This window comes from Clupea harengus, chromosome 17 (assembly GCF_900700415.2).
Source record: "Clupea harengus chromosome 17, Ch_v2.0.2, whole genome shotgun sequence".
Taxonomy (NCBI): Eukaryota; Metazoa; Chordata; class Actinopteri; order Clupeiformes; family Clupeidae; genus Clupea; species Clupea harengus.
In genome coordinates this window covers 24,129,703-24,143,187 of record NC_045168.1, presented here as the reverse complement: position 1 = coordinate 24,143,187, position 13,485 = coordinate 24,129,703, and the positions used below count along the sequence as shown (strand labels likewise).

Below are 13,485 nucleotides of genomic sequence, written 5' to 3'. Positions count from 1 at the left end.
AGTCAGTGGAAGTGAGGTGACTCATGTCTGTATGTCACTGGTTCCCTAAACAGAGGACCTTATCAACATTAAGACAACACAATTAAACTACATGCCTCTGTAGGCTTGTAATAGGTCTATCTTAGACTTCCAAGTACAATGAAGAAAGCCTATCAAGAATTATAGGAGTATTCCAGGGAAACTTTCTAAATGATAGTATTGTGTTACACGGCTACAATGGGGTATTACGCTTTTGGAAAACCAACATGAACACACCACCTGCTACATAACATGAATGATTTGTACAACCAGCAATGTTCCGTTTCCTTCCATTGGACTCCAACACCCATGAACCATTCCTTCTGTGGGCGGTGGCCAGAGTAGAGTGCCACACCCACCACAGTAAGAGGGCCAATGAGACGGATACCAACTGAAGAAACTGAAGCAGCACATACAGAACTCAAGCACTTTGACTGATCACGTGATATGGAATCACATGTCTATCTCACTTCAAAAACGAATTAAATATTAGACAAGGATTAGAACAAGCGTAAACTGACCAATCTCATTGTGACTCCTGTGAAATCATCCACATAAATGACTTATATAAACCCCTCCCCATTCGGTTCTCTGTGTTGGCAGGGTGCCATTTATTTTGCCTTAATTTTACTTTCAGAAACACTTACTTCTTCTGGGTACTACAGTATATTGTTTATTGCCGATCCTGCATCAATTTGTCTCTGGATAAAACACAGAGGTCTTTTGAGTTTTGCAGAATTCCAAAAAAGATTGTAGCCTGCAGCCTCTCTCTCAGCATCATCCTTTGTAGGTCTAACCCTGATATATAAAAGCTGGAACAATGTCTGAGGACTTAACATTAATTATTCAGCACCAGATGATCTCTTTGAAATTCTGTGGAATCAATACTGACTAAAACCCAGGAGTGGACCGCAGAATAGTTAATAATATTAATTATTAATAATAATATTTAATAATTATTATGAATCAAGACAAAGGTCAGCTCCGATTGGTCACAGGTCAATCAAAAATAAATACACTCTAAGTAAGATCCTAAATTCATTAAATCTGTGTTGTACTCAAAACAAGTGCAACTGCTACTTTATTTGACTGCCACTGTGGTCTGCTTCAATAATCAGTTGTCAGGTTGCTTAGCTTCCTACACCATAATCTTACAAGATAAGCCTGCAAAAGCTGCAGAGCACTAACCTCAATCAAAGTATCGCTTGAAAACATGCTATACTGGACAATTAGTATAACAGCTACAGGACCATGCATACTGGACAATTAGTAAACAGCTACAGGACCATGCTATACTGGACAATTAGTATAACCGCTACAGGACCACGCTATACTGGACAATTAGTATAACCTACAGGACCAGGCTATACTGGACAATTAGTATAACCGCTACAGGACCATGCTATACTGGACAATTAGTATAACCGCTACAGGACGAAAAAAAATCCAACGATCAGGAAAAATTCTTTACCTTTCTAATGGATTTCTAACCAAAAAAAATTGTTTTGCTCTTGACCTCATATACTGTTCTTCAGTGTACAAGTTATGCATTGATGTCTCAATGTCTTAAACAGTATCAAACATTTAATAAGTAAGTGCTGATAATTTAAACTTAAAGTGTAGTGAACTTGTGCAATCATTATCATTGACCAAGAATGAAGTTGGCTTGGAGCTGGGTGTTTGAGAAAGAGCGTCTGGCTGACTGTGATTGGTGCAAGCTTTTAGGATTCCACAAGTGATCTATTTGAGAATGTGCCTACCCTTCAGGAAATGCCAGAGTGCTTCACAAGGATGAATGGCATGTCAACTCTGATTTAGTTGAGGTTCATTTCTTTCACTCAGGTTGTGTGGTAGTTTATTTTTTTTCCTGGCTTAATTATTTCTACAGCCACTACTGCCTTTAATATTCAAGTATGAAACGACAGCACCAGATAGTTACTATGCCTGCTTTGGGACTAACCCGTTTGAAATTTACAATAAAGATAAAGTCCAGGGCCAAGGTCAGCCCTGTTTTCTCCCACTGCTTGGCTCCTTCTTGATGTGAGTGAGTGAGTTCTGCCCTGAGGGTTGATGGGGGAAGCTCTGGAATTACTGAAACGTGAACGAAACTGAGGGAGGCATCTGACTCAATAGGGACAGAAAACATATTATTAGGCATATGTGTTTTTATATTATTTCTGGAATGTGGCATCAGTTTGAATCAACACAGATACAACCGCTATATTCACTATGTTGAAGATCTTCTCTAGCCTTTGGAGGTACTCACATGTCTTGAGATTCTTGAGCTGATTTATTCAATATAGCTACAGGTCAGAAGATATTTTTGCCACCTGTTGAAATTTGTGTCTCTGTAAAAATTATATTTTATTTATAATAATAATACTAATAATGGATTTTATTTGCATAGCACATTTTAAAATGCAAAGAAATCTCAAGGTGCTTAACACAGTCACAAAAACAATAATACAAAGTAATAGAAGTGCTAATGAAGTGCAGAAAATAGGATAATATAATATACCAAAAAATATAATAAATAAATTAAAAATAATTAATAAGATTATAATGAGATCGAATAATATGTATTAAAAACAGAGTAATTTTGGACAGAGCAATTAAAACAATGCATTCTAAAAACAACACAAAAAAGAAACTAAAACAAAGACCAGGACTTTAGATGAAGGCAGAGATAAATAAATGGGTTTTGAGGTGAGATTTAAAAGCAGTGAGGGAATCTAAGGCCCTAATGTTCTCCGGTAGCTTGTTCCAGAGTCGTGGCCCCAGTGAGGAGAAGGCACGATCTCCCATTTTAGTCAATTTTGTCCGGGGAACTGCAAGGAGGTTTGAGTTTCCGGACCTAAGTGTCCTTGATGTGAAATGAGGGGTGAGGAGGTCCTGGAGGTAGGTTGGGTCATATTATGAATGCATGGAACATCTCCACGAGTGTTAATGACAGTTTAACAAAATGTTGCAAATGTAATACTAAAGTAGGCCTAGCGTGCACAGAATAACTACTGAAAACATGTTGATGTCGACTGTAATACAACATTATAATTCTTGCTAGCTAATATCGATTCTTTACTGTCTTGAGGGAGATGTTCTTGTTTGTATAGCAAAATCCGCAAATGCTTGTACTGAAAACAGTACTTTACCTTTCACTTGCATTTAATGCAATTTATCAAGAACAGCAATATAATTTCTGTTTTGGTTGCTTACCATCTTTAACCTGCAGATATTTTCAAATATTTCCAGATATTTTTGCCATGGCATTGATGGATCAGTTTAGTGGTAACATTTTGTACTGACTGGTTAGCATCCATTTGAAAGTGTTATTGCATTTGCATTTGCATTTAGTCATTTAGCAGACGCTTTTATCCAAAGCGACTTACACATGTATACACATTTTTACATTTACACTGATGGCACACTGCACATCAGGAGCAATTAGGGGTTCAGTGTCTTCAGTTATTATTATGATACTCCTGTGTTTGACCATGCCTATGGTGAAAGGCTAACAGCATCTGATTGACCAAGGGAATGACTTCTGTCAGTTCCACTGGTTCAGTACTCTTTGTTCACTAGTGCCACCTCAATGTCTCTATTCACCTCCTGCTTCAAATCATACACACACCTTTTGCAAACACTTTCCCCCGAGTGTAGTGTTTTATCTAAGTTTTTATTTATCTCAGTCTCACCTGAGTACAACACCCAATCAAGACAGACCCTTTGCATAATCATGAAGAAAACACGTCTTACCTTTCCAACATAAAGAGGATCGTTGCCAGTGTACTCCTCCAGAACGAAGAACTGATTCCACACCCAGCTTCTCTTGTGTCTGGGATGTGTCTCCAAAGAGTCCCCGTCTGCGTGTGGACCTGCCTGAGGAGCCTCAGCATCAGAGGTCAAACCCCAAGACCCAGAGGTCAAACCCCAGGACCCAGTGTCCCCGAGGGGCAGCAGTGCGGCCAGGAGCCAGACAGCTCTGCACACACCAGGTCCACACAATCTCATCTGGTGGTCCATAATCACCACCACAGCTGAGCAGTTCAATAAGAGTTTGACTGTCTCTCTCTTCCTTTAGAAAATGAAGGGGAAAGAAAAGAGGCGCTGATAAGTCTGTGACTGCTTCAGATGGCCTAAACCTGAGAGCCGTGGAATTGTCACTCTTGGGGTTTGATTGTGGGTGACAGCAGTGAAACTATTGCTTGCTGTGAGAACAGAAGACGGTCATTGAGTGTTGAGACAGGGAATGGCCCCTGATGACAGAGTCTTCCTTCTTCTCAAGAGGGGTGTAGTAATTGGCACCTATCAGAACAGAGACACAGAAAGACAGCCTGTGTGAGACAGAGAAAGGGGATGGGGGGGGGGGGGGGGGGGGGGGGGGGGGGGGGGGGGCAGGGGACTGCCATCAGCAAAATTGCCACGGTGACCGCAGTCACTTTATACAGCAAGTAATATGCCTGCTGATGCAATGATAATGGCCTTTCCTACTACTGATGAGGCCCGTGAATGAACAGACAGTAGGCGTGGTAAATACAGTCAGAACAGTGTCCTTCAGGTATATACACACACCATCGCTCCCTGACTTTCACATCACACAATTGATTGAGGTTAAGTGTTAATAAGCATAAGCGAGAATGAACCACCTTCTCAGTGTACACAGCACAGGCAAAGTGATTTGTGTTACATAAAAATGGTGCAGGGCACAGGTGTTTGGAATACCAATTGAGAGACGTTCAGCTGTTTCAGTGCCTCAATACCCCCATTACCTGAGAATTACCTTGCCAAGGTCATTAGCTGTGTCACATTCTCTCACCTTGTTGAGGAGCAGAGAGGAATGGTGGCAAGGTTTTTCACTCAAGAGTAACACGGCACATGATCCCGTGTGTGTGTGTGTGTGTGTGTGTGTGTGTGTGTGTGTGTGTGTGTGTGTGTGTGTGTGTGTGTGTGTGTGTGTGTGTGTGTGTGTGTGTGTATCTGTGTGTGTGTGTGTGTGTGTGTGTGTGTGTGCCCAAGTCCATGGGATTATAAATAAATCTGAGCTGTCAGCATCATGACGGACTCGTTCTCCCTTGACATCTGTTAGTGTGCTCCAGTGTTGGCTGCACTGTCGCCACCTCCACAACACACTACCATGAAACACACACTGAACACGCCACCATGAAACACACACACCACCATGAAACACATACTGAACACGCCACCATGAAACACACACACCACCATGAAACACACACTGAACACACACACTGAACACACACTGAACACACCACCATGAAACACATACTGAACACGCCACCATGAAACACACACACCACCATGAAACACACACTGAACACGCCACCATGAAACACACCACCATGAAACACACCACCATGAAACACATACTGAGGAGGTCACAGGCCACATCACTGCTTTGGCAACTGACTTTAACACCATTGACTACAATTCAATGGTCTCTTCATCTCACCAAGCCCTATGACAAATGACATATATAGGAAATACAAAGTGTAACACTTCTCAGGAGAAATTTTGAGTGAGAAGATATTTGTTGTTCAGCACAAAAAGCAAGTTCATTACGTTACCTAAGACTACAGGTACCTAAGATCTAAAGTAGATGTGTTTTCAAGAAAGAATTCATACACAGAAAAAATAAACTAATTATCGGTATGTTTTTCCCCCCTGCTTCTTGTTGCCATTACTGAATTGTACTAGATTATACTCTATTGTCAATGACATGTATGTTTCATGATTTGTTGAAATGACTCCTTTCCTTTGAAAAAAAAGCTAAAGTGGAATAAATGTCAAAAGATATAAAACAGAGCTCAGTCAAATATTGTGCAACCTGGACACATTTAATACATTTTAGCAATCCTTAGTAACTACAGAAAAAGAAATTCAGACTTAAAAAAATGTGCAGCAGTATATTGATTGTAATTGACAATGTAAATGACAATGTTTGCCCTACAAGCCACATAGGCGTAAAGGATGATGATGAATGTAAATAACAATATAGACACATTTTGATCCTAGTATACATTATGACTGCCGCTGCTCTGCCGTGTTTTTTAAAGGTTTTTTTTTTCCAATTTTTTTCTCACAAATTTTTGGGGCGACGATATCATATACTTAAACTTCACCAAACCACATGAAACTTGGCATGATTGTAGCCCAACATGGCTGATATGGAATATAGGGTTTGTGTCCCTAGCTGGGCATGCCCCTTTGTGCTAGCGCCCCCTGAAATGCTAACATTTTCATGGCAAGTTGGCCTCTAGGAGGTGCATGATGTGAAGTAGCGCCACCTAGTGAATAATGTTTGAATCACTTGTGAAGTAGCGCCACCTAATGAATAATGTTTGAATCACTTGTGAAGTAGCGCCACCTAGTGAATAATGTTTGAATCACTTGTGGAGTAGCGCCACCTAGTGAATAATGTTTGAATCACTTGTGAAGTAGCGCCACCTAGTGAATAATGTTTGATGTTTCGTCCACAGGGGGTTCTGACAAATATCTCAAGAACTGCTTAAGCAAAAATTTGTAAATTTGGCTTGCTCAATGAAATGGTTACTTTAAGGCAAATTAAAATTCAATCTTTCGCTACTTTCGCCATATTGGTATTAACCTCCTCATATCGGTTTTACCAATATTAGCGTAAATGCACCCTCTTGGTATATGGCATGTTTGGTTTACTTAACTCTATAACACCATTGTATCATTTTTGAGACTTCTACGTCATCATGATCAATACTGTCCTGAAAAACCTGCTGTATGCAATCTGACATGTCTTATGGCCTCGGTTCCCAAACTGGGGTACCAGGGGTACGCAAAGTGGTTCAGGGGGTACGCGGGGAGAACATTTCCGCCATAACGGAAAACGGACGGAATTCACGGAATGTACCCTTTGAAACAGAATTGCAACTTTCAGACGGAAACATCATTTTGTGCATCAAAATCGCCCAAATTCGCCTGTAATTTTGCCCTACAAGGCTGTATTTCTTTCTAATAAACACAACAACGATCGCAACGATGAACAAGCATTAATTAAAAAACAACAACCTTCGAAGGTTTGGGTCACTTGTGGCACATATTATTCACTCATTTTAAGCCATCAATCTACCTCAGGGTGAACAAAATGAGACGAAACGGAATAAAACGGATTTAGTTTTTTCTTGAACGGGGGGCGGTACGTAGCTGGAGATTGAATGTTTGAAGGGGTACGGGACTGTAAAAAGTTTGGGAACCACTGTCTTATGGTAATGTAAATATAAGGCAAGCCTTTAAGGTAAATAAATCAAGTGGCACGGTGGCTCATGTGCTTGCAGACATGGGGCGCTGTTGGCTCTGGGGGGGCAGGTCCTCCCCAGACCTTCAGTGCTCAGGTGGGCTATCTCCCGGGCCTTTCTGTGTGGAGTTTGCATATTCTCCCCGTGTTCACAAGGTGTTTCCTCCACTAAGAACCCCAACAGAAAAACATGCAAAAAGAACAGAACACTCCTGTCCGTCCCTGACCGAGACGGACGGTTCAATTGGTCCCCGGGCGCTGAGAAACTGCTCCTGGAGGATCCTGGAAGGAGGCACGATCCGGGATGGGTTAAAGGCAGAGGCACAAGGGGTTTCCTCCACTGAATTCATGGCGACCTCAGGCCTGCGTGTGTGTGTGTGTGTCCTGTGTTGCCTACATATATAACACGTGTGTTGCAGTGAGTCGTTTGTGCAATAAAAAACTGACAGCAGTCAGCCTTGTTTGATACAGCAAGTATTTAAGATAATTTATCTGTAAATCATACCATTCATTATGCTGACAGAAAGACCATATCTAAGCAACTCTTTGATGACACAAAACTTGGTGTATGGACTCAAGATCCCTTCTAAGGTGGTTCAAACATATTGCATCATTTGACCAATAAGGGAAATAGTAATAAGCAAACCATCTTTTTGCCTACGACGAGGTAAAAAAATAAAGGTTTTTAAAAGGTTCATGGTGGGGGAAAAAACCCACATGAAATATTACAAAATGTTCCAAATGCAATAAACAATATTTGTTTTTGTTGCTTGTTTGTTTTGTAGGTCCTATAAACACTTAAACTTCACTGGATGTGTCAAGTCTTTTACACGTATATCTAAATATATATTATTATGTCTTTTCATATATTTTTTTGTACTATTTTCATTTCCTAGTTTCACTCCATTCTTCTCTCACTTTTCTTACTAACATGAATAACAGCATTTTGTATTACTGTAAATCCATTTAGAATTGACAAGGTAAGTCAACAGGGTAAGAAGAACTTCTGCAAGGCATTCTCAACCATGCATCTCCTCTTGCTGTCTCTGTTAAGTATTTAGCGTTTAGTTTAAATATTTTATTGAATTAATAGTTTAAACTGCTATGCAATCAAATCTAACAAAAACATGTCACCAGTGTCACTCATAAGAGAAACGAGCTTACTGAAATCAAGAGATAGAATGTCTAATCAAACCCCTTCCCTTTTATTTACTGTCTCTTGCCCATGCTTAAAGAAAAGCTTAGCAAATAACATGAAGAACCAGACCAGAGGCCAATTGAAGTCAGCTAGAGAAAGAGCACTCAAAGTTCACAGTCCTAAGAGAGATCTCTGGAAGCAGGCTTGGCGGAAGCTCAGTGAGGCCCAGCTCTCATTTATTTCCTTTCTGGCCTGTTTTTCACTCCTCTACATATTGGCAGGTGCCTGGGCCGTGGAGATAATTGCCTCGCCACGAAGTGACCCCTCTCTACCCACACATACAAGCACTAACTAAGTCTTTCTGGAATGTCTTGCCCCGAGCTTAGCAGTAAACAGCAAACAGCACATCCTGTTGAAATGTGTATGAGCTCTTCTTCTGTTTTAACACCGTAAATGGATCATATTCTGCCAATTAACAGGCAGTAATTAATATTTCCAAGTGGGGTTGAATGGGTGCTCTGAGAGAGGGGCGATGTTGTGGGCTACAGTGCTCATGAACTTCTCTGGGGATGTAATCCTTCCTTGTCAACCTGCCTGCCACCGCTCTGGCCAGAACTCTTAGTATTTAGGACACACATGCCCTCTTAATATATTTAAGACTGTCGCTCCCACTTGTCGTGTCTCTGTTTTATTGACCTGCTGGAAACTTTCAAGGTCAGACTTTTATCTCGCTCCTTCTCCTCAGCGAAGACCAAGAACTCAATGGCAAAGTGTGGAGGCGACAGAAGAAGAAGAAATAGGAGACAAAGTTTCTGATTTGGCTCAGCCATGTAATGATGTGGGCAGAAACCGGAGAAGGGTTGGCTTCAGGGCACTGAGAGGCCACTGAAACAGTTTGTGGTCAGGGTTTCTGTCTCAGTGCGTTCTTAAGGAAGTCAAACATACAAAAGCCAGTGCTTTATTGGCCTTGTGCTGGACTTAGTCAATAAGATGTTAACCACATGCCAATGGTTTTATTGACACATTTGGTTTCTCAGTGTAAAAATAAATGCTGTATATCAGCATTAGATAAGCAGGGCAACTAAAACAAGACCATAATTAACATAATGAATTCAATGGGTTTCATGGCAGTCAAAGGAAAGTGCTCCAGTGCTCCATCTCATCCAGGCACCATGGCACTTATTTGGTCATTTATCCAGACCTCTGACCACAACCGGCCTCATATCACATGTGTAGTGTAGTTGCACTCCAATGAGTTCAGGCTTGTGGCTTCTTTGGGCTAACAAGAATGGCCTCATATACTACAACAACCTTGTAAAACACAAGTCTTTGTGTGGAGTTGTTTGTGAAATATTTCTCTCTGAGCAAATGTAAATTCAGTCACAAAAGCAGCAGAATAGCAGCTAAGTTGAAGAAAGATTTTGGATGTAAATTAGTGTTTTATGAAAAACAAATACCATAATAATGAATGATTAATGTTATGCCCTTTCCAATGAGCCTAGGCTTAGAGAGACTTCCTTTAAGAAGAGTCCTTCATGGAAGTTGAAACGCGTCCTGAAATATATGTTCTGATGCCCTTTTTCAAGGGAAAAATTGGCTGGGGAGGGAGGTAAAAAAACGAAGAAATATAAGGAAAAAGAAAGAAATGAGAGTTGAATATACAAAGAAAAGGAGTAATACACTCCAGAAAAACCCCCAATCCCTCAACATCACTCTTCCCCCCGCCACTTCCTCATATCCCTCTCACACCACTAATCCCATTCGCCAGCTTCACAACGGGATTACTGGTGCTTAGCATCCGATGGTTCATTTTCTCCCTTTCATGTGCTCCTCAACAAGCTTGTTCATTTCACAGTCTGAAGGCAAACAGTGTGAGGAGGGACCATAACCAAACAAAACAAATGTACAGTCAAGAAAGGCTAAGCTTCAGCTTGCAGCTTCAAACCCTGCCATATTCAAATGCATTTTAGGGCAATGGAAAACATCACATAAAATACTTCTTTAAGGACAGAGGAAGAGGGACTCATTTGTATCATTAGTCACTTTGTGGCAGCATATAAGTCACCCTGACACCACCTGTTCTATCAGTCTCCCATCAGTCACTGTCCACGGGGCTTACATGGGAAAGAACAAGGGATTTCAGTCCATTTCCATCACAGGAAGAAGTCCAGAAAAAGCCACTAAAAATGAACATCAGTCCACCAGAATTCAAAGGTACATATTCAAAATGGCTGTCCCAGTCGCATACATACAGGACAGTACTGTTGGGCTCAGTGTGCCGCACCTGTTCAGAGAGAAAGGAGGTACACGATGATTCCAGCCTCTCAAACATTTATTCTAGCAATTACTCTAACAATTATTTTAACTAACTTGTTGCTTCCTGGGTTGTTCAATGACAGATAAATGTATACTACCTTTAACAAGTCACACACAAGATCAACTCGGGCTCATCACAAATCGTAAAGAAAAGGGGTTTTCCTTGTCTGCCCTTAATAATGAACAATTTCCTAAGAATTTAACTTTAGGTTTACTTGGAAATGTCACAATCAAGTCTTCAATAGTCTATTGCTCATTTGCCAGTGGTCATTTAGCACATCATTCCGGCAAATTCTCCAACAAGCAAGACTTAATAGAAACCAATGAACCAATGAATTTAGGCATTGCCTGTCCATAATGACTCGTTCTCATCAATGGATTGGACATGGCAGTCTTCCAACGTGCATTTCATTAAAATCAGTAAATAGATAACAGAGGTGTCAATGTAGAATGCATCAGTCTTAAATGTAGTCAAGGTCTTTAAACCTCCAAAGAAAGATACTGCACATACTGCAACTAGTGAATAAGTACATTTTAACATAGACCCGTTCTGCACTATATCCACTGGACAGGATCAATAAACAACATCTGAAAGTGGAAGGCCCTTACAAATGCCATCTCTACAAAACAATAAGCTATAATTGTAATATTTTATGTCACAAGTGAGACTTAAGAGGGAGAGTTCCAAGAGTGGTACATTTTCTGATCAGTATCACCATCTATGATCTATCTTTCATTTGAATTCTGCGTCTGCTTTGTTCCACATTCAGACAGATGTTGGTTAATAGTTAACGTCATTCCTGACCATGGACAAGATTATTGCCTAATCTTCTTAGAGTGTTGCCGCTAATAGCTTAATTAAACATGCAAAGACACAATAAACTAATGAGGGAGAAAGGTACAGCTATAATCACCCTCACTCCAACACAATTCTTGACAGACATGACGGGTGAAAACGTAATTTCTAATTTACATCAAGGCAGAGAAATTGTGTTATAGGTATGCTACTCTGGGCTATATTGTAGCCTATGCACTAAAATCATTAGGAACCATCTGTTCCAGATGCAAATGGAACTTTATTTGTCGCTGAAATCAAACGTTAACTTTTCCACTGAGTGAAATACTCGTGTATTCTTGGGTCATGGACATATACCTATCATGTGTGTAAAAACGGCTCAGACATGTTAAAACCACAAACACCTTTGACCCTTACCAATTCCACTGACTGAAACTTTGTGTGGAGATTAGTGGCATATTCTAGCGTTGCATAATCACCTACTCATCGGATGACAGGGTCCTGCTACAGGCTGCAAAATCGCACACCAACTAGCCTAGCGAAAGAAAAGTAAGCCAGTCATTGTTTTGCTGTTCCTTTAGTCAATTGTTATGTATTAAATACCTTTTCAAAATAATGTATGTTGACAACAAACGTGTTCTTTTGGTGATTCTGATGGCGGCTGCGACCGCAGTTAAGAGAGTTGTTTCTCTCTTATTCGTAGGTAGCCTTAGCAAATGTTGTACAGGTAAGAAATTGTTAAGTCATGACAGACAGCTGCCTGCCCTTTCAAATACATTTTGGTTCTATTGATGCATACAACATACAATGGTCTCCGTGAAAGGAAGTTGGATTGAATTCGATGCACCTGTTCGATGTTTCGGCGACACTCGGACTTATTTTGGAATGACATGCAGTCAACCCCAGGAATAGTTAGAAATATATAAATTGATTCGAAAGCGCTTGATGTCCTTAACGGACAGTGAACGAGTGCTCATGTAGCTGTCTTGGTCTCACAGTAAAATGGATTTTTGTCCGGAGCGAGGAACTTCATTCTGCAAAAGCCCTGGTAAGTCACTCAACAAGAGCTGCAGAGATACCGCCATCCACAGAATACTAATCGTATAATTAGGCATCAATCACATCATGTATTAACATTGAAAATGTTTCGTTGGCAGATTATCTGTCCCCGCAACATCGTGAAATGGAGCATACGAGGTATACAAAGAATTCCACTTGATTACGAACTTACCCTCAGACAAGGAATCGGGTTTCGGACAGAACTTGATGGGGATAAGACAGTTAAAGTTACGCTCTTATGATCAGTCCTCCTAAAAAGAAACACGGGTGCAGAAACATCTCTGATATTCCTCTCATCGACTGATAATCATGAAATAGGAAAGAAACAGAATGTTAATCGAATGCTTGCAGTCCTAGAAATCAAAGAGTGTTGGGATGAGTAAACGCAGTGCACGTTCTGCTTCCGCCAATGGTGTGTGCACTGTTCAAGTAAACTATTCTCTCTCTCTCTCTCTCTCTCGCTCTCTCTCTCTCTCTTTCTCCACGCCATACCACACCACCCCTGTACGCGACACAGTGTTTTTAAACCTGATGATTTGCTTAAAGGGTAAATTAATTCAACTGTGGCACCGTTAGGATTTCTGTGCCTCAGGATAGCACATTTTCAGTTGCAAAAGCCAGCCGCAGATAGTTAATATCACCTCTTCTCGAGAGCGAAAGAAAAAAGTGGATAGCTTTTCCTCTTTAATGACACTTTTTTTCACACGTTGATCTAAATAGATTTAGTATCTGCCCGGTTCTGTGCTCTTCCCATCTTAATGTTTCATTTTCACAGAGCTAAAAAGTGCTGGATTGATCAATGAAGGCACATAAACGTGTGTGTCTTATAGACCATTATGTGTCTGTGTTCCATTTTTCATGGACGAATCTACATTG

The 13,485-nt window shown here is 40.6% G+C and overlaps 1 protein-coding gene across 1 annotated transcript in view; it reads right to left on the bottom strand.

Moving 5' to 3' along the window:
• Nucleotides 1–13,107, bottom strand: part of LOC105902693 (cadherin-7-like) — a 65,918-nt gene extending 52,811 nt beyond the window's left edge. The window contains exons 1-2 of the mRNA XM_031583929.2: nt 12,782–13,107; nt 3,772–4,320 (exon numbers count right to left, since the gene is read on the bottom strand). Of these exons, the coding sequence (XP_031439789.1) occupies nt 3,772–4,038 (267 nt within the window). The 5' untranslated portion in view covers nt 4,039–4,320; nt 12,782–13,107. The remainder of the gene's footprint in view (nt 1–3,771; nt 4,321–12,781) is intronic.
• Between the last annotated feature and the right edge of the window lie 378 nt (nt 13,108–13,485).